General features: G+C 45.3%; 1 protein-coding gene across 1 annotated transcript in view; it reads left to right on the plus strand.

Annotated features, from left to right (window-relative positions):
- The first annotated feature begins 592 nt into the window (after positions 1-592).
- Positions 593-20,840, plus strand: part of LOC124622853 (alpha-crystallin A chain-like) — an 80,404-nt gene continuing 60,156 nt past the window's right edge. The window contains exons 1-2 of the mRNA XM_047148645.1: positions 593-775; positions 1,542-1,577. Coding sequence (XP_047004601.1) covers positions 593-775; positions 1,542-1,577 — 219 coding nt within the window. The remainder of the gene's footprint in view (positions 776-1,541; positions 1,578-20,840) is intronic.

Genomic DNA, 20,840 nt, shown 5'->3' on the forward strand with positions numbered 1-20,840 from the left:
CAACAACCAGTCCCGCTTCGCTCCACACCGGGCTTCCTGCTAACGGATTTCGCTTCCCCTCCAGCTACTATGAACACAGCCGACACGTCTGCTTCCTCTCTACTGCCTTCACGACGCAGAGTTAACTTTGACTTGCCTACTCCTGCGTCCGTGAACGGTGGCCCACATTCTTCGACTGCCAGTTCGTCAAATCTACCGAAATGTCCGGCATTCAAACCTGCTCACCCGGAATTCTGGTTCAACCTGGTCGAGCAAAGTTTCAGTGTCTGTGCACTTCATGACAATGCCCATTTCACATGCCTCATGAACCACCTCCACGACTGTGTCGACTTAATTTATTACCTGGTTACGTCACCTCCTCTGAACGAGAAGTTCGCTACAGCTAAACAAGCAATACTGGAACGTGTCTCCAAGACAAGAAGAGAAAATGTTCGACAGCTCTTCTATGAAGAGTGCCTCGGCGACAGATCTCCGTCCCAGCTGTGGCGATGCCTTCGACTTCTCATCGGTGAATGTGACATGCCAGACGCCACACTCACTGAGATTTGGATGGAAAAGCTGCCTCTGTCTGTCCAAACGGCCATCTCCGCCTATGAAGATAGACCAAATAGCGAACAATTGTGCACTGCCAACCAAGCTTACTCCACTCTACTACGTGAACACCGTGCCCAGCAGTCTGGCAGCTATGCCAATTTCCAACCACAACCAGGGCCCCAACGTGGACGCCCCACTAAACCTAAATCTGTCAAGCTCGCCGCACTACCGGCACCTTCACGTCCGCACAACAAGAGCATATCTGACTCCACGGAAGATTCTGACCACTCGCAAGAGCAGACGTCTGCCCATAAATACTGTTTCTTCCATGCAAAATTTGGGGAACAAGCACGCAATTGTAAACCGCCGTGCTCCTACCCAAACTTCAACCATAGGTAGGCAGCGGCGCCACCTCCTGCGACGTAAACAACAGGCACCGTCCCACACTCCATTCTGTGTCCAACACTAATGCTTCAAATGGGCGAGTCTATGTCCGCGACTTGAACTCTGGCACAAACTTTCTCATCGACACGGGTGCAGATGTTTACCTACTTCCATCTCGTCTTGCTACCGAAAATACCCGACCACACAAAACTGTCCTATGTGCTGTAAACTCATCTAGTTTGTCGTGCTTAGGCTCTACTTCATATGCAGTGTCCCTCTCGCCTGAGTGCAACCTGAAGTGGTCCTTCCTGGTGGCTGACATCGACGATCCCATTTTGGGCATCGACTTTCTACGACACCACAAACTGTGGCCTGACCTCGTCAAGAATACAGTGTTCTACCACCCTACGCAGGAACACATCCCGTGTGCTTCGTCGAGTGTCAATAGTACTGCTAAACAGGTCCACCTGGCTAGGAAGTGTAATAATCCCTCCTCCGAGCTCTCGTCATGGACCAATAAGTATCTCACGGAGCGTGTCGAGTCTACACGCCTGCGCTTGGAACAACTTGAGCTACGCCGTCGCTTCAACGACTTAAGTAACGAGTTATCTTTGGCACGGCAGCAGCTTGCAGCAGACGACGCCTCGGCAACACACAAGGTTAGTCGGTGCCACTACAGTGTTCTCGCGCCCGAGTGCATTTGTGACCGTGTGCCACATCAACTGTACAGTGTCCGCACTCCCGCCAGCTCTAACTGTGTTAATTCGAGCGCACATTCATCCCCCTCCTCGCTTGGGCAGATAACTTCCCAGCCGCAGGTTAATGTTTTTGATTTACTGCCATCAGCTGTTCATTCGCGCCAGCTACCGCCCCCAAGCTCGACAGCGGCGCCTTCGGTCACTAATAAACAGTGTGCCAACCTTGTTTCGCGTAGCTCACTTGTTTGTCACTCCCAGCCACCCAAGAGTTGGCACTTATGCAAACTTTCACCGTCCGCACCACAAACCAGCCTAGCGGCCGCCGCGCACACTACACCACAGACAGTCGCTTTGTGTACCGCGTCGCGCGTTTCCGTGGTTACGGACGGCACCGCCCACAAACTTCGCTTGCAAGACGGACCGTCCATCTCTTGCCGACCACGCCGTCTCAAGCAAGAACTCATGAATGTGGCTCGCGAACAAATAGACGATCTTTTAACAGCCGGCGTCATCGAACCATCTGCCGGATGCTGGGCTTCGCCTATCCACTTCGTCACAAAAAGCGACGGCACCTGGCGTATGGGTGGCGACTATACTAGGTTGAACTCTGGAACTATCATAGACAAGTACCCGGTTCCTAACGTCGCGGATTTTAACCATGCTCTTGCAGGCTCCAAATATTTCTCGGTAGTGGACTGTAGGAGGGCCTATCATCAAATTCCGATGGCACCAGAGGATATTGAAAAGACAGCTGTTACAACGCCTTTCGGCCTTTTTCAGTACCGGTTCATGCTCTTTGGCCTCCGCAACCTGCATAAACTTGGCAGAGATTCATAAACAAGGTGTTGTTTCATCTGGATTTTTGTTTCGTTTGCTTGGATGACATTCTTATTTTCAGTCCTACTTTGCAAAAGAACAAGGAACATTTGCAGATTGTTAAAGACACTCTTACCGCTGCTGGTGTTGAACTGAATAATAAGAAGCTCCAGTTGCACCAGACTTCGGTAAGATTCTTAGGCTACATCGTGTCAGCTAAGGGCCTCACTCCTCCCGAGGATAAAATCAAACCTGTTTTGGATTTGCCACCCCCTCACTCGTTTAAGGAGCTGCGCAGGTTCATCGGAACAGTTAACTATTATAGGAAGCACTTGCCTGCCGCACCGACGTTCAGGCTCCCCTAACAGATGCCCTTGCTGGCAAAAATACGACCGGTATCCGCCTGGTCCCCTGGACCCCTGCCATGGAACAAGCTTTTGACAAACTGAAGCACCTACTAGCAAACGCAGTGACTATTGCCCACCCGCATCCGGACGCTACATTTTTTATTACCGCGAATGCCAGTGATACCGCAGTAGGTGCTGTCCTCAGCCAAACCCTCGGAGATACTACCTCTCCTTTGCAGTTCTTTTCTAAGAAGCTCAACGGCGCTCAAAAGAAGTACTCATCCTTTGATAGGGAGCTCTTGGCAGTTTACGAGACTGAAACACTTTCGCGCCGAGGTTGAGGTTAGGGACTTCTACATTTTAACCAACCATAAACCTTTGGTTGCTGCTGTAAAGAACCCCCCGACTGACCCTCCACCTAGACGCTTCCGTCATTTGGACTTTATATTGCAATTTACCTCTGACATACGATACACCAAGGGTGCAGATAATGTGGTCGCAGATTTTTTGTCTCGTGTCGGCGCTCTCACAACTCTGATAGACCTCTCTAACTAGCCTCAGCTGCAGTCTGCCGACAAGGACACTACAGACCTTATTTCCGATCACAGCACGTCACTCAAACCTGTGCGATCCACCTTTCCCGGTGTCATAGGTGAGGTCTGGCGTGACAAATCAACTGGTACGCTGCGTCCCTTCATACCCAAACCTCTACAGAGACAAGTGTTCGACAAATTACACAACCTAGCTCATCCAGGTGTGAGAGCCTCCAGACTCATTTCAGAGCGCTTCATCTGGCGCGACATGCGTCGCAACTGCCAATCCTGGGCCCAAGGTTGCAGTCCGTGCCAACAAAATAAAGTTTCGCGGCACACATCGCCCCCACTAGGCAGCTTCACCGCTCCTCCCAGTCGCTTCCAGCACGTTCACATCGACTTGGTGGGCCCCCTCACCCCCTCCGAGGGTTCTGCATCTACATCTACATCCATACTCCGCAAGCCACCTGACGGTGTGTGGCGGAGGGTATCTTGAGTACCTCTATCGGTTCTCCCTTCTATTCCAGTCTCGTATTGTTCGTGGAAAGAAGAATTGTCGGTATGCTTCTGTGTGGGCTCTGATCTCTCTGATTTTATCCTCATGGTCTCTTCGCAAGATATACGTAGGAGGGAGCAATATACTGCTTGACTCTTCGGTGAAGCTATGTTCTCGAAACTTTAACAAAAGCCCGTACCGAGTTACTGAGCGTCTCTCCTGCAGAGTCTTCCACTGGAGTTTATCTATCATCTCCGTAACACTTTCGCGATTACTAAATGATCCTGTAACGAAGCGTGCTGCTCTCCGTTGGATCTTCTCTATCTCTCCTATCGACCCTATCTGGTACGGATCCCACACTGGTGAGCAGTATTCAAGCAGTGGGCGAACAAGCGTACTGTAACCTACTTCCTTTGTTTTCGGATTGCATTTCCTTAGGATTCATCCAATGAATCTCAGTCTGGCATCTGCTTTACCGACAATCAACTTTATATGATCATTCCATTTTAAATCACTCCTAATGCGTACTCCCAGATAATTTATGGAATTAACTGCTTCCAGTTGCTGACCTGCTATTTTGTAGCTAAATGGTAAGGGATCTATCTTTCTATGTATTCACAGCACATTACACTTGTCTACATTGAGATTCAATTGCCATTCCCTGCACCATGCGTCAATTCGCTGCAGATCCTCCTGTATTTCAGTACAATTTTCCATTGTTACAACCTCTCGATACACCACAGCATCATCTGCAAAAAGCCTCAGTAAACTTCCGATGTCATCCACCAGGTCATTTATGTATATTGTGAATAGCAACGGTCCTACGACATTCCCCTGCGGCACACCTGAAATCACTCTTACTTCGGAAGACTTCTCTCCATTGAGAATGACATGCTGCGTTCTGTTATCTAGGAACTCCTCAATCCAATCACACAATTGGTCTGATAGACCATATGCTCTTACTTTGTTCATTAAATGACTGTGGGGAACTGTATCGAACGCCTTGCAGAAGTCAAGAAACACGGCATCTACCTGTGAACCCATGTCTATGGCCCTCTGAGTCTCGTGGACAAATAGCGCGAGCTGGGTTTCACATGACCATCTTTTTCGAAACCCATGCTGATTCCTACAGAGTAGATTTCTAGTCTCCAGAAAAGTCATTATACTCGAACATAATACGTGTTCCCAAATTCTACAACTAATCGACGTTAGAGATATAGGTCTATAGTTCTGCACATCTGTTCGACGTCCCTTCTTGAAAACGGGGATGACCTGCGCCCTTTTCCAATCCTACAGATACAGATACGTGCTATCTATTATAGACAGAACCTCTCGTTGGGTGGAAGCTGCCCTGCTACCCAATATTACATCCGAATCAGACACTTGGATTTCACGCTTTGGCTGCCCTGTTTACTTGACGACCGACCAAGGCCGTCAATTTGAGTCTGCCTTGTTTTCTGAACTATGTAGGCTGTGCGGCATCAAGAAAATTCATTCAACAGCATACCACCCCCAAAGCAACGGTCTCGTGGAACGTTGGCATAGGATGCTTAAGACGGCCCTACGTTGCCATGGCCTCCTTTGGACGGAAGCCCTGCCATTCGTCTAACTCGGTTTGCGGACCACTTTCAAGGAAGACCTTAAAGGCTCAGTGGCCGAGTTCGTCTACGGCCAGTCCCTTACACTGCCAGGCGAACTTGTTGCTCCTACTCCAGTCGCCAAACCGTCCAAACTGCCGTCCTTGGTAGAACGGGTGAGGTTACACTGTAACAAGCTTCAACCCCCATCCCCCTCCAGCCACACTCCACCGCACACATATGTTCCCGAGGCGCTCGACACTTGCGAATTTGTGTTCCTTCGCGACAACACTGTGAAAGCCCCATTACAGCCCCCTTACACAGGCCCGTACAGAGTTGTCAAATGAACGAGTAACACAATGGACATCATAATGAAGGGCTCAGTAGCTACTGTCTCCCTCAACAGGGTTAAACCTTCTCGCATCGAGTTTCCTCCTACCTCACCCACCGTTGAAGAGACCATGCTCTCTGGCCACCCTCGGCCTTCTTCCTCTGCTCACGATTCGAGTAAACTCACGCCTACACCGGCCCCGTCAACGAGCACACACTCATTCCGGGGTTTTCCGCCTCCCGGCTCCCATAGCAGAGGCCCCAGCTCCCAGGGCTCTAATATAACAGTTCCATCTTTGTGCGACAGCACACTGCACCACTCTTCTAACCGGTGCAGCCTGCAGGTTCCTGCCACGCCCACTCAGACCTCACTGTCTGACACTAACCCCTCCACTCGCAGCACAACGCCCTCACCGTGCTACAGTTTCCCCAACCCACCGGCTCAGCATACCTCTCCGTTAGCAGGCGCCACTTAAGAGCTCTCTACCCACGTTCATCCTAATGACATTTGTGGTTTATTTGTCATCGTTAGTGGTGATACCGCGTTAGTGCCGCTTGCGTGTGAAGATTCGTGTGACCCGTTAGGTGATGTGTCACGTGTAGTGAAATGTTTCAAAATCTCTCAAAGTACTACGTGTGGCATCCTACGTGCTTACGTTAGGCCAAATGGAAAGGTGATAATTAGGTTCCCTGCCGACGACACCCTTCCACACCAGTGCTCCCGCACCGGCCGCCGACTCTACGACCGCCGACGTCGCTTCAAGACTTCAGCATCAGCATTCCAGGATTTGCTCCACGATCTCCTCTCACACGCCCCGTGCCATTAGACGTGGAGAAACTCACTGTAACACACTTAAACTCTCGCCATCCCCCCCCCCCCCCCCAACGTTCGGGTACGTACTCCATACTGCAGGGGGGGGGGGGGTATGTGGCATCAATCCACGGATCGATAGGCCAGAACATCATATGTGTATTATGTCTTCGAGTTGATCTTTGTTTTGTATACTTCCGGGACCTCAGTTCCTGCCTAGTCTTCGACCTGTACGTTTGTCGTGTAATAAAAGTATTGATGATTAGAAGAGAGAACCGTGGTCATTACCTTACCACCTTGATATCTCCTTCTAGTTTTAACCAGTCAGCTTCTCACATCTCTACTACCTCTTGTGCATGTTATGTAGGCACAGGTAATGGATCAGCTACTTTCTATTTTTATTGTAAACTATGAGTGAACTACAGAATTTTAAGTTTCCTCCTTATGTGAAATCACAAGTTTGTTGTGACTCCTTAATCTTTTAAAGTAAATGTGGCATTGACTTCATTGATACTGCACTTAGTAACATATGAGTGCTTCCAGACTATGGATGGTACACACATACCAGCAGTATTCACCACATGGTAACAGATACCAAATTGTCTCAGCAATGGTGTACCAATTTTTATCCAAGTGTCTTTTGCTCATTACTGTCAGCATCATTATTAAAATAGTACTGACTAATTCTCCCATTTTCTATAATAACACAATATTTCAAAGCAGCAGAAATTTTACGAATAAAAATTACCCTTTTTTTTAAAAAAGATTTATTTAAAAACCAAAAATTTTAGCACTGCTGCTATGGCCAGTTGATATTCATGTTCTTTACCCAGTTATTAGTAAGAAAATAAAAAAAACAATTGTTATAACTGAGAACAAACAAATACCAAAAAATACCTGTAATCCAGAACTAAAATACAGGTGTCAGTTTTAACAAGCCAGCTTTTCACATCTCTGCTACCTCTTGTGGATCAATATTATTTCACCCAACCTTGATTACACCAAGTTGGTGGACAAACAAAACTACATTTCATCCATCACAGACTTACTACAGAGTGATGCCTCAAACCTTCGCATTGAATGGTGAGCGATTTGTGGTACTGACACCTGCATCCTCTGACATGTCTCACAGATCAGAACTCAACCTCAGTTTCAGAAGCTGACTCGTCTGGGCATTCGACCAGTGGTACAGCTCATAACCAAATGGTTTATTTGGTCAAATGTCTAACATGGCTGCCACTCTTGGTTGCAGGCTTGCTTGGCATGCCAATGCAGCAAGGTTGGCCACTATACACAACCTCCTCTTAGTAATTTTAATATACTGCTTGCACAATTCAACATCTACACCTTGACCTCATTGGCCCCCTCCTAGAATCAGAAGGCGACCAATACCTTTTGTTAGTAACTGATCAAGGCTCACACTGGGTCGAAGCCATGCCTCTGAAAGACTTCACAGTGGAATCCACTGCCTGAGCTTTCATCAACATGTGGATATCTCACTGCAGCTGTACAGAAACAATTACTGCAGATCAAGGGAGACAATTTGAATCTACTCTGTTTGAGGTATTCTACCACGTCTGGAGCATTATCTGCAATTGTACAACTGTGTGCCACCCACAGAGTAATGGGCTCAATAGAGCTGTGGCATCATGCTCTGAAGACTGCACTCACATGCCATGGGTGCTGTTTCGTGACCATACAGCACTTAGAGAAGGATCAACGGGCTTCCTTTGCAGAAGCCCTCCTCAGCAAATTTCTTACATTTCTAATAGAGTTCATTCTCCTGACCCTAACTCCCGACCCAGCAGACTTGTTGCCATTAGTGCTATAGGTGAAGCAACACATTCACAATTCTCAGGTGCTACCATATACTGCATACACTACCTGAAGAATCTTCATACACGAGGCACTGTCAAGATTGCGACTGAGTAATGTTACGTGATGACACGATCCAACACTCACTACAACAGCTCTGCTGTGGCTCATTTCCTATTGTCAAGCATGGTCCACATGCCTTTGACATCTTGCACAATGGGAAAACATTGATGGTCTCTTTGCATGAGCTCAAACTGGCACGGGTACCTCATGACCCCATTCTTCTGTACGACGAGGACTCAACATTATCCATAACGGCCATAGTCGTAGTATGAAAAACATTGTCCACAGGCAGTAAATTGCGTGGCACAATGGGAGGACGACGACAGCATTGTAGCTGTGCATAAGCTGGAAATGATGAAATTATGTGCGAAGACAGTCGTCCAGGGCCACCAGCATATTTCTACAGGGTATAGGCGATGACAATGGTGAATAATCACAAAATCTGGCTACACTCTAGAACACTTTAATTATTGCACAAAGTGTATGCAAGACAAGCGACTGAACACATCAAAGCCATAAGCCAAACTGATTGTCAGAGTTTACGCCCGGGGTTCTGGTCGACCACCGACAATGCTATTTATCAGTGCTGTGTTGCCACAATCTATTCTTGAGCGCTGAACACCATAATCTGTCTCTTGAACTGTCTTCTGTACTTGAAGTGATGCTTTCCGGAGCATGCCAGTAGGGTTATCTGTTTTACCAGCATTATGACAACAAACCTTGATTGAGTACATAGCTTTTTTCATGGTGAGGTGCAGAGTAAGCACCTTGATTGAGGATAATAACTGTCAAATAAAAGTATCTTCCGTGATAGCTGCACAGTATTATACTAAGCCTTTTGTTTTAGAGTGAATTGAAATTAAATTAAACCAATTTACAAAATAAAATTAAATAGTGCTTACATATAGTTTACAATAATTTATTGTTGAGCTGCATCTGAAGTCGAACTTAATAAGTTTATCAGTGGTATCAGTTTGCTCTCTTGCATTGTAGGTCTCAGTCAAGGTGTCATCTAATTCAGTAGCTGTGGTGGTCTTGGTTTCCTGATTACTGTCTTTATCACTATTTTCCGAACCAATATTTATTACTATTCTTTCAGTCTCTGAGTCCACAAAAGTGCCATGGTACTGGTGTTCTATGTCGATATATGAGGATCGTCCAAATATGTGAGTTTCCCTATTATATTTCTCTGCAAAATAAGCTGGCCCCATGACAGGTGAGTACTGGCGAATTTGACTGGTGTATGTTGTCAATGCTCACACCGGTTTACGACGAATACTGCAGTAATTTGTCAGTACATTGCCATCTAGCATGGAGTTGTCACTTCAAAGGGTGTCCGCTTGTGAGCTGTGCTCTGTCATTCGTTTTTTTCGCAGCAAAACAACTATCTGTTGTGGAGAAAGATCGTTGCATTACCATTGACAACATCCTAATGCGATTACCTCCTAGGGCTGCAACTGGACGCTCTTCTATCGCAAAGATCCTGACAGACCATCTTCACTATCGCAAAATCTGTGCAAGATAGGTGCCACATTTGCTGAGTGCTATCTACAAGCAGGAACAGATGCATTTGGCCAGAATGTTTCTCGAAATGCATCAGAGAGAGGGAGATCTACTCTTTCATGCATTAATATTATGATGAAAAAAGGAAGTTCTGAGCAATAACGTAGAAAGGGATTTGTTAGATGTTTTTGTTGTAAGCTGTGGTAACTGCGACCGGAACGGCCGCGGGGAGGCCAAGAAAGCGCGGCGGGACCAAACGGAGAGCGGCCCCTGAACAAACAAACGAACAGAAAAGACGGACACGAAACAACGACAGATGATGGAGAGAGTCCTTAAGATGACAACACGCAAGAAGCAATCGAATAAGAGAGACAACCAAACGAATCCAAGACGTTCACTAGTAAGAAAACAAAGAACGGCAAACACGCTGTCTTGTTGAGGCGATGTGTCAAGACTTAAGGCCGGTTCCCACTAGGGCTGCCGTGCGTCAAAACCGCACGGTAGCGGCGTGGTTGCCATGGAAACGCCGCCAGCGAAACGGCGCGGCGGGCTCTGCGTCGCTGTTTGACCATGTCGAACCCCTGCCGCTGCCGCGTGCCGCGCTCCAGGTGCGCGCCGCCAATCACAGAACGCGCTGGGCGTGACGTCAGGTACGGAACCCCCGGCCACACGAACTTTCACCGAACCGCTGGTGCGGACGCGACGGCAGCTATGAAATACTTATCATCCGATTCCAAGGAAACAATTCTGTAGAAAAATTTGATTCTTGGGCATTTTGCAGCCTGATATCTTCTCTCGATAAAGGACCGAATTTATTTTCGGTATCCGTCGTGGTTACTTGCTGTATCGCATTTACGTAAACATTTACACGAAATTTTAATGAGTGTGCAGAGGTAAAAACGCATTGTGTGGACTTTGCGTATAGTTCATTTTAGGTAATACATTATTGCGTATGAAATTTAGTCAATATATCGAAATCGTTTTTAAAGCTGAGAGCAGAACGATAGCTATCACCATTCTCGAGATATTGAATGATATGTCGGCGGACGGGGTGTGCGGTGACCGCGCACGGGTCGCTCGCGACGCGACTGATACTTCGTCCTGCTCGTCGTAAACCATGTGGCTGTATCAATTGCAAATTTCATAAACGGTTCAGGAAATCGAAACGTGTTTTTTTGCAAACGATAACTTGTAAAAAAGTCATGTATTTCGTCGCATGATAAATATCCGAAATCTGTTTATCTACCGAGATATGAAAGAAACTACAGCTTTTCGGAAGGGATAGATGAATTTTTTTAAACGGCATTTAATAGCATGTGGAAGGAGAAGTTAAACCGAGACAAATTTGCTGGTATGTCATAAGATGTAATTTGCTATATATCTACAGCTATTAATTATTTCCTTTGGAAGTAACAAACGTTTTTTTCTTTATCCAGTGTACTTTATTGGTTCAAGACGCGTTTCGCCTTTTACTTTAAGACATCTTCGGAGGAATCTACAATGATTCAGTTTTGTTTTGATATGTGATACTTGCAGATCATAAAACAGTTCACATCTTTTTTTTACGTGAATAACTGATTACTTACAGTGAATCAAGTTTTTGACGGACATCTGCGTTTCCCCTCACCTGGTCACATGCTGGAGGTTGAACTAAAACTTAAGATTATGGAACATAAGCACATTTTCATGTTCGCTCTTTTTTCTTCTGTCACTAGCTGTAGACATTTTACCGAAAACACTGATTTGAAGTCTTAACTACAGTGTGTTCACCTCATGTCCCTTCCTGTATGGTTTGTTTATGTGCATGTTGCCAACCTAAGGAATTATATGCTGAAAACTAATGTTTGTTTATTTCTGTTCTCCTTATATCTGTATGTGTGTGTGGCTAGCCAGTGATAGTTATAGAAAGTTGAAAGTGAATGCAGTAGTTGTCAGACAGTGGTTGATAGATATGGTGTTCAGCTGATTTCAGTTTTGGTTTAAATGTTCTGTGGAGGAGTGCATGGAAGAGTAAATTCGCTGCTTACATTAATAGATAAAACAGTAGAATAGCATTTCAACAGATGATTATTATCAGAATACTATCACCCAACCCCTTTGTCCTCACTCTTTGACGCCTCATAATATGTCCTGTCAACTTACCCCTCTTGTAGTCAAATTTGTGCCGTAGTTTCCTCTTCCTCCTCTGTTTAAGTCAGTACCTCTTCTTTAGTTACACGATCCTCATATCTAATCTTCAGCATTCTTATTGTTCACCACGTTTTGAAAGCGTCCATTGTCTTCTTGACAGAACTGTTCATCGCCCACATTTCACTTACATACAAGGCTGCACTCCACACAAATACCGCACTCCACACAAATACCTTTGTAAAATAGTACCCAATCGTTAGAATTTATATTCGATGTGAACAAATTTTCTTTTTCAGAACGCTTTTCTTGTTATTCACAGTCTTCATTTTATATCCTCTCTACTTCTGCCTTCTCAGTTACTGCTTCCCTTTCAAGTCATTGAAGTCTTAGAAATGCAGCTTGGTTTCTGTACAAGTTGTAGATAATCTTGCGGCCCTGTGTTTTATCGGTGACATCTCCAGAGCTTCAAAGAATGTTTTAATTATGATTGTCAAAACCTTTCTCTAAACAGGCAAATGCTATAAACACAGTTTCGTAGTTGTTCAGTGCGTCTACTTAGCTAAATGGTAGGATCGGTATTGCCTTGCGTGTTCAGACATCTCGCAGGAATCTAACATTGTGCTTATGTTAGTTTGTACAACCCCTCCCTCTCTCCTCTCTACATATTCCTACCACTTTCTAGCCTTCTCTTATTCGCTTAGTTCTGGCTTGCCAAATGAGTTCTTGACAGTTGCTTTTCCTTTGAGCAAAGTTTTCTTTGTTCTTTCTCATTTTCATTCCCCTATGTTTTCCAAGTGCAAAATCGCGTTGCAATTTTGGACTTTCTGTCAACGTCATGTTTAGACATTTCCCATGGCCTACTTTATTTGCTGCATTTTTATATTTTTCCCTCTTGTCAAATTTAATATATCACGTTTTATCTAACGATTTCTACTGTAGTTTCTTCCCGTTCACATACTCTGCTGCATTCACCACTTCTTCTCTCAAAGATATCCATTCGTATTCTAGCTGATTCCTCCCTCTGTTTCAGTCAGTCGTTGCATTATGGTAACTTTAAGATTATCTAAAAACTGTGGGTCTTGACTTATTCAAGTTCCATTTTCTTAATTTGCTACTGTTTACTGTCTCTTTAGTTGTAAACTGCAGCACGTAACCAATAAAGTATTGTAGGTTTGTGTCTGCACCGGGAAATGTCTTATAATTTAAAATCTGGTTTTGAAAACTTTGTTCCAAATATGTATTATTCTTTCATGATTCTTAAGCAAGGTGCTGGCGATGATTACATTATGCTCTGTGCTGCAGGTGGCTTCCACTTTCATCCCTTCCCCAAGCCTTTGTGTTCTTACTGTTTTCCTGTAACTGCTACCGTATCACATTTTAAATTTTTGTCTCGCTTAACTGTCTGAATAATCTCTTTTGTCGTACATTGTTTCAATGTGTTAGGAGATAATGAACAACCGTGAATGGTAGTCATGAAATCTGTTTATGGTGAAATGAGAAAACATGAATAATGAAATATGTGAAAGAGTACATTGTACAGAAAATGAAAAATTGGTATGTATTCACCCAACTTCGTCTTTCCTTCATGTAGGCATAAGATATAGTTAATCAAACGCACCGGGCGTTTCAGTGGGTCCCGCCCCTTACCTCAGTGGCTGTCCATCATCGGTTACAGCTAGCGTCTGCCGCTTCCAGATGGGAGCGCCAATTCCGTGAGCCACCACGTCAAAGCGGAAAACGCATGCCGCTGCCGTTGCCGCACAACGCACTTGCCGCTGCCGTTGCCGCATGACGCGCTTGCCGCTGCCGTTGCCGCACGACGCGCTGCTGCGTTCTAGTGGGAACCAGCCTTTACGCAACGATTAGACTCGCTGGATGAGCTTTTTTTTTTCTTTATTGTGATTTCATTCCCCTGCCCTATATGGGCAGGGGAGGGCTGTCAGCGGCACAATCCACCGCTCTTCAGCCGAGTGACACTACAACTAAAACAAGAATAAAATGATACATATATAAGGAGATAAAAAAGGTGAACATAAAACAGAGTAAGGGGAGAAAAAGGAAGTAAAATATACAGTGACATGGAGACGTTCATGGGGGACAGTTAAAAAAGTCACCAGAAAGTTAAAAAAAAAACACACAGTTGGCGATTCTTAAAACACAGAGAAGACACTGAATGTGCAGGCACAGGTTAAAAGTCGGTCACAGTAGTAAAAACACTCCAGAACAACACACTTAAAACCCACTTGGAGCACACATGACGAAGAATAAAACTGCGAGGTGGGACCTGCCGAGGGAAAAGGTCAGAGAGGATGGAAAAGGAGGGGAGAGCATGGGGCAGCTGGGGAAGCGGCGGGATGAAGAGAGGAGGGGCATCAGCAGGGTCACGAAGAGGCAGGAGACACGTGGGGCAGGAGATGAAGAGGGAAGACAGGGCAGGAGGGAGCGCAGAGACACTGAAAGGAGGCACAAGAGATGGAGGAGGAGTAGGAGGGGGAAGCCGCTCAGGAGGAAGGAGGGGGAGGAGAGGGAGCCCTGAGGAGGAGGCAGGAAGATGGGGCTAGAGTTGGTAGGAAGGGTAGACGTCAGGGCGAAGCTCATCATCCGGGAGGGGTAGAAGGTGGAAGTTGTGTTGGGAAAGGAGATGGAGGGTGTGGAGATGGAGAGAGGGTGGGACATGACAGTAAAGGCGTGGCAACTGGTTGGGGATGGAGAGGATGGGAGAATCCAGGGGGTGAGGGGGATCAATGCGGCGGACAATATATAGTGTGCGGATGTGTTCAAGGAAAAGGAGAAGGTGGGGGAAGGGGGAGGTCGTAGAGGATGCGCGTGGGGGACGGAAGGCGGATGTGGAAGGCGAGGTGGAGCACATGGCATTTGAGGATTTGGAGGGCTTTATAGAGCCGGGGAGGGGCGGAAATCCAAGCGACGCTGGCATAACAGAGGACGGGGCGGATCAAGGATTTGTAGGTGTGAAGGATGGTGGAAGGATGCAGACCCCACGTCCGGCCGGACAGGAGTTTCAGGAGGCGGAGGCGGTTGTGAGCTTTGTTTTGGATGGTAAGGAGATGGGGAGTCCAGGTGAGGTGGCGGTCGAGTGTGAGGCCAAGGTATTTGAGGGTAGGTATGAGATGGATAGGACGGCCATAAATGGTGAGGTAGAAATCATGGAGGTGGAAGGAGCGGGTGGTGCGGCCTATGATGATCACCTGGGTCTTGGAGGGATTAACATGGAAGAACTACTGGTTGCACCAAGCGGTGAATTGGTCAAGGTGGGTTTGGAGGGTATGTTGGGACCGTTGAAGGGTAGGATAAAGAGCTAGGGAGGTGGTGTCATCAGCAAACTGGAGAAGATGAACAGGAGAGGGAGGTTTGGGCATATCAGCAGTGTACAGGAGATAGAGGAGAGGCGAAAGGACAGAACCTTGGGGCACGCCGGCAGAGGAGTAGAAAGTACGGGAGTTGGAATTGTGGATAGTCACATAGGAGGGACGATGGGAGAGGAAGGAAGCAACGAGATGGACGAAGTTGATGGGGAGAGCATAGGTCTGAAGTTTGAAGAGGAGCCCGGGATCCCAGACATGGTCATAGGCATTCTGGAGATCAAGGGAAACAAAGATAGTGGAGTGACGGGAGCTAAGTTGGAGGGAAAGAAGATTGGTAAGGTTAAGGAGCTGGTCGTCGGCGGAGAAGGAAGGCCGGAAGCCACATTGGGTAAGAGGAAGGAGGCGGTGCTGGTTAAGGTGGTGGTGAACATGGCGAGAGAGGATGGCCTCGAAGACCTTACTGAACACGGAGGTGAGGCAGATTGAATGATAGGAAGAGGTATCACAGGGGGTTTTGTTAGGTTTAGGGAACAGCAGGACACGGGAAGTCTTCCACAGGTCGGGGTAAAATCCAGTGGAGAGGAGGACATTGTACAGGGTAGCAAGGACAGACAGGAAGGATGGAGGGGATTCCTTGAGGTGACGGTAGGTGATGCCATCATGACCAGAGGCGGTGTTGCGTTTGGAGCGGAGGACGAGTGTGATGTCTTGTGTGGGGATGGGAGTGTTGATGTCTGAGGGGGGTAACTGATCCAAATACTGGAAACTAGGGGCGAGCGGGGGGACAGAGGTGTCAGTGCGGTCAAGGACAGTGGGGAAGAGGGAGTAATCAAAATGGGGATCGTCAGGAATGGAGAAGACCTCGGATAGGTGGGAAGCAAAATGGTTAGCCTTACTGAGGTTGTCAGGAAAGGGGCGATCGTCATGGAGGATGGGGTGCTGGATGAGCGAGAGGCAGGCGCTTAAATACTCTATCCGGGCTATTGGTCACTGGAACCACGTGTTCCACTGTGGCGCCCTCACACAAAATGTGTGCCAGGACACGCGCGCCGCCACAGCTTACGGCACGAAGGTGCAGATAACTCTAGGGGTCTTCGACATCCATAAAGTCTGGCGGGGATTCGAATTCCGCGGCGCGCAGTACCAGAGTTTTTCATATAATTTGTCTTGTCATTGAGTCGTTTCGCTGCCTTTTGGTGCCTGTTTGAGACTGCAGCTAGCCTTGACGAAGGAAAAGTGTCTTAGTTTTATTTCTGTCCCCATATAGGAGTAAACAGCACCAGCTCTATTCACGTGCAAGGGCGCTCATGCCATAGTTTGTAGGAGTGGGGTGGGGTAGGGGCTAGACCTGATGGTAAGGAGTATTTTTATATTTTCGAAGATGAATGGCAGTTTATAAGTAGCCATGAGAAAGTTCCAGTTCTGACCCTGTTAAATGCCTTCGTAACATCAACTTTTAAATGATTTTCGTGAAAGAAAAGCACCTGACCTCACTATATTTTTTTTCTTTTTCCTGAGAGCAGGGAAGAGGAGGGGTCTTGGCCACCAGTATGGGCGTCCTTGTGTCTGTATAAAAATCCTGTGTCTGTGTGTGGAAGAGAATGGATGATACATTTGAGTGAAAGTTGTAACTCGTGGGTGACGAAAATTAATAGTCTGTGACATCAGATTACCGGTCTTTGGGGTGTTATAAAAACGCAGAGAAGTTTAACTGTGCCAGCAAGGCAGGTTGCTTTGGTCTAGCGGGTCCTGTAAAGTTGGCGAGGGTGCACAAATCCTCTCTGAGTAACTCCCCCCCCCCCCCCCCCCCCTCCATCCCACTGCCACCTCCACTTCTTAAGATAGGCATCAAGCAGTAATCTGTCGGACGGCACACTTCTTCCGGGTGTGAGGTACGGCAGATGTATTTGCAGTGCCCTCCGCAATTGTACACTGAAGGTATTGGCATATTATTTAAGTGAGTTAATATTCCGATTAACAATTTCTTTTCAGCGTTAGGATGGTAAAAACGACTTCAGCAGTCAGTTTGAGTAACTCCACAAAGTGTGTATGTGAATTATTGGAATATCGGAGGGAGCCGCTTTTCGTGTAGGACAAGCTTAAACAATGTGCAGCTATAGTATGAAGGAACCATGTCTTGCTTAATTATGTTCAAAAGTAAATTCACTGTCATTGCACTCAAGAATTTCAAAGTAAATATGCTTTTCACTTGAACAGTGTTAGAGAGAATGTTATATTTTCATAAATCAGTAATAAGTGATCATATTTTTCGCGTCTGTCTATTGAGCATGTACATTTAGATCTATATAAATAAAAACGTAAATCTTTGTTAGTTCAAAACCGTAAATCTCCGATAGTTCTTCATCCTTTTTCTTTTTTTTTGATGCTATGTTATATTTAAATATGTGCATGTTTTTATATTCATGTGGTGGCGCCACATGGTGCATAAATATATTTACATAATAAATAAAAATGTAGTAAATATATTTATTTATGTACCATATGACGCTCCTTTAGGTGTATAAACACATGCGCGTTGTGTTAAAATTTCAAAGAAATCCTTCAGAGATTTAATATTTTGAACACACGAAGATATACATCTGTGTAAATCAAAATGTAAATGTTTATGTTCAACATTGTATATCTTAGAAAGGGGAAAGTCTCAAAATGTACAAGACTGATTTATTTCAAATTTTTACACTTTACTGTAATACACATTTGAACACATGTAAGCTAATCATATATATATATATAAAGTAGTGAAACGTTGTTAGCAAACAGAAAATGAACAGAGAGAAGAGGAAGAGGAGATGGAGAGACGAGGGAAGAGAATGTGGACATAAAAAGGGAGGAGGTGATGGACAGAGAAACAGATCAGTAGGTATATCCAATTCCCATACATGTTATAAAAATATGCTTTCCCTTTTCTTTCTCTTTCATTTAATCAGAGTGAGCCACAGCAATGCGTGGTTGGGAACAGATAGTTTTTAACATAATTTTGTGGTGAAATACTTAGTTTCTCCATTCCTCAGTTGACTAATGTTCCCCCATATGTCCACTAATGTCAGTAGGCTCCAATAGTGAAACTTCCTGGCAGATTAAAATTGTGTGCCCGACCGAGACTCGAACTCGGGACCAGGCGTGAGTCGTGCTTCGTAGCTCAGATGGTAGAGCACTTGCCTGCGATAGGCAAAGGTCCCGAGTTCGAGTCTCGGTCGGGCACACAGTTTTAATCTGCCAGGAAGTTCCATATCAGTGCACACTCCGCTGCAGATTGAAAATCTCATTCAGGCTCCAATAGTGTTGCGAATACATCTTAACTGTCTGTATAATACTTGTGCCATATTCAAGTTTTGTTCGTTTCCAACGTACAAAATTACAAGGGCTTCTCAAGGTTTGGTTATGTCCTCCCACATGTCTGCCAAAGAGTGTGTTTGACCCAATAGCGTTGCTAAATGAACAGATTTTAGCTTCCAGTGTCTGTTTAATACCAGAACTCACGTTCAGTTTCTATTCATTTCTGATATATAAAATTAACATTGTTTTTCTCAGTTTGGCCATGTCCATCCACATGTCATTAGAGTGTGTGGAGGTTGCGATGCTATCGATAAATGAGTAGAACTCCACTTTCAGAGTATATTAAATACCTATGTCTATAGTCAATTCTATTCTGGTTTGAGATTTTCTAATTAATGAAATTTCTCAGCTTTTGGCATGTGTCCACAGACCAGCTTCTCTCTCGAGAACACTGTAGCATTCTTTTGATTCTGCATTGTAGAAGAGAAAGTTCCTTGTAGTACGGTTTGTAGAATGTATGTACATGTGGCTCTTTTCCTACTGCATGATGGCATTATATGTTACCACGTGCCTACACTGAAGACGCTGGTAGTGTGTGGTACTCTGAACAAGTATGAGGGGCGTTTGTAAAGTCCATGCAAAAATAAAAAGTACTTACATGTTTGGGGTAAACCTTTTTTATTTTTCGATGTAGTCTCATTTTAGACCTATACACTTCGTCCAACACTGTTCTAATTTGTTGATCCCTTCCGAATAATAGGAATTATCCAAGTCTGCAAAATAGCTCAGCTGCAATCACCGCCTTCTTTGAACAAAATCTTTGTCCCACCAGAATTTCTTGAAACTGGGGAACAAATAGTAGTCCGAGGGAGCCAAGTCTGGAGAATAGGGGGATGTGAAACGAGCTGGAATCCGATTTTCAATAATTTTGCGACCACAACTGCTGAGGTGTGTGCTGGTGCATTGTCGTGATGGGAAAGGACTTTTTTGCGGTCCAATCACCGGCGTTTTTCTTGCAGCTCAGTTTTCAAACGGTCGAATAACGATGAATAATATGCACCTGTAATAGTTTTACCCTTTTCCAGATAGTCGATGAGGATTATCCCTTGGAAATCCCAAAAGACAGTCGCCATAACCTTTCTGACCGAAGGAATGGTCTTCGCCTTTTTTGCTGCAGATTCACCTTGGTAACCCATTGTTTAGATTGTTATTTGGTCTCAGGGGTATAGTAATGTATCCATATTTCATTCACAGTGACGAAACGGCGCTTAAAGTCCTTCTGATTCTTCCTAAACAGCTGCAAACCATCCTTGCAACACTTCAAACGAATCCATTTTTGGTCAAGCGTGAGTAATCGCAGAACCCATCTTGCGGATAGTTTTCTCATGTCCAAATATTTATGTAAAAAATTATGTACCCGTTCATTCGAGATGTCCACATCACTAGCAATTTCACGCACCTTAACTCTTCTGTCATCTATCACCATATCATGGATTTTATCAATGATTTATGGAGTCGTAACCTCCACAGGGCGTCCAGAACGTTCAGCATCACTTGTGCCCATATGGCCACTCCGAAAATTTTGAAACCACTTACAAATTGTTCTAATCGAAGGTGCAGGGTCACTGTAATGTTTATCAAGCTTCTCATTAATCCCCTGAGGCCTTTTGCCTTTCATAAAGTAATGTTTAATCACCACACGAAATTCTTTTTCGTCCATTTTTTGACAATCACTCGGCTTCCTTGATTCACACGAATGCCAAACACAAAGAAATAGACCAATATGGCTGAAACTTTGTGTGCCTTCTTTCCAAAGATGCTACTAACTAAACATGACCTCGATACGCGCCGGTGGTGCCATATATCGAACTTTGCACGAACTTTTCAAATGCCCCTCATAAGCACAACTGAGAGGTGCAAGCACTGAATTTTACTGAACCATTGATTATTTTCTTAAATGTGGGGCCGATTTAACTTAAACTAATATCTATGGGCTCTGGTTGATGTTGCCCGTTCTATTATTGTTTAATAAATCCACATGTGGAATTTCTCGGAAAGCTACATGTACTATTTTCATGATCCCACACACAATCCCTTTTGAACTTACTGATTTACCCATTATGTGTACCCTGAAAAGAATGCCAGTCCAGTGGATACTGACCAGCCAAGGTCAAAAGAAAATG

This window comes from Schistocerca americana, chromosome 7, assembly GCF_021461395.2.
Source record: "Schistocerca americana isolate TAMUIC-IGC-003095 chromosome 7, iqSchAmer2.1, whole genome shotgun sequence".
NCBI lineage: Eukaryota > Metazoa > Arthropoda > Insecta > Orthoptera > Acrididae > Schistocerca > Schistocerca americana.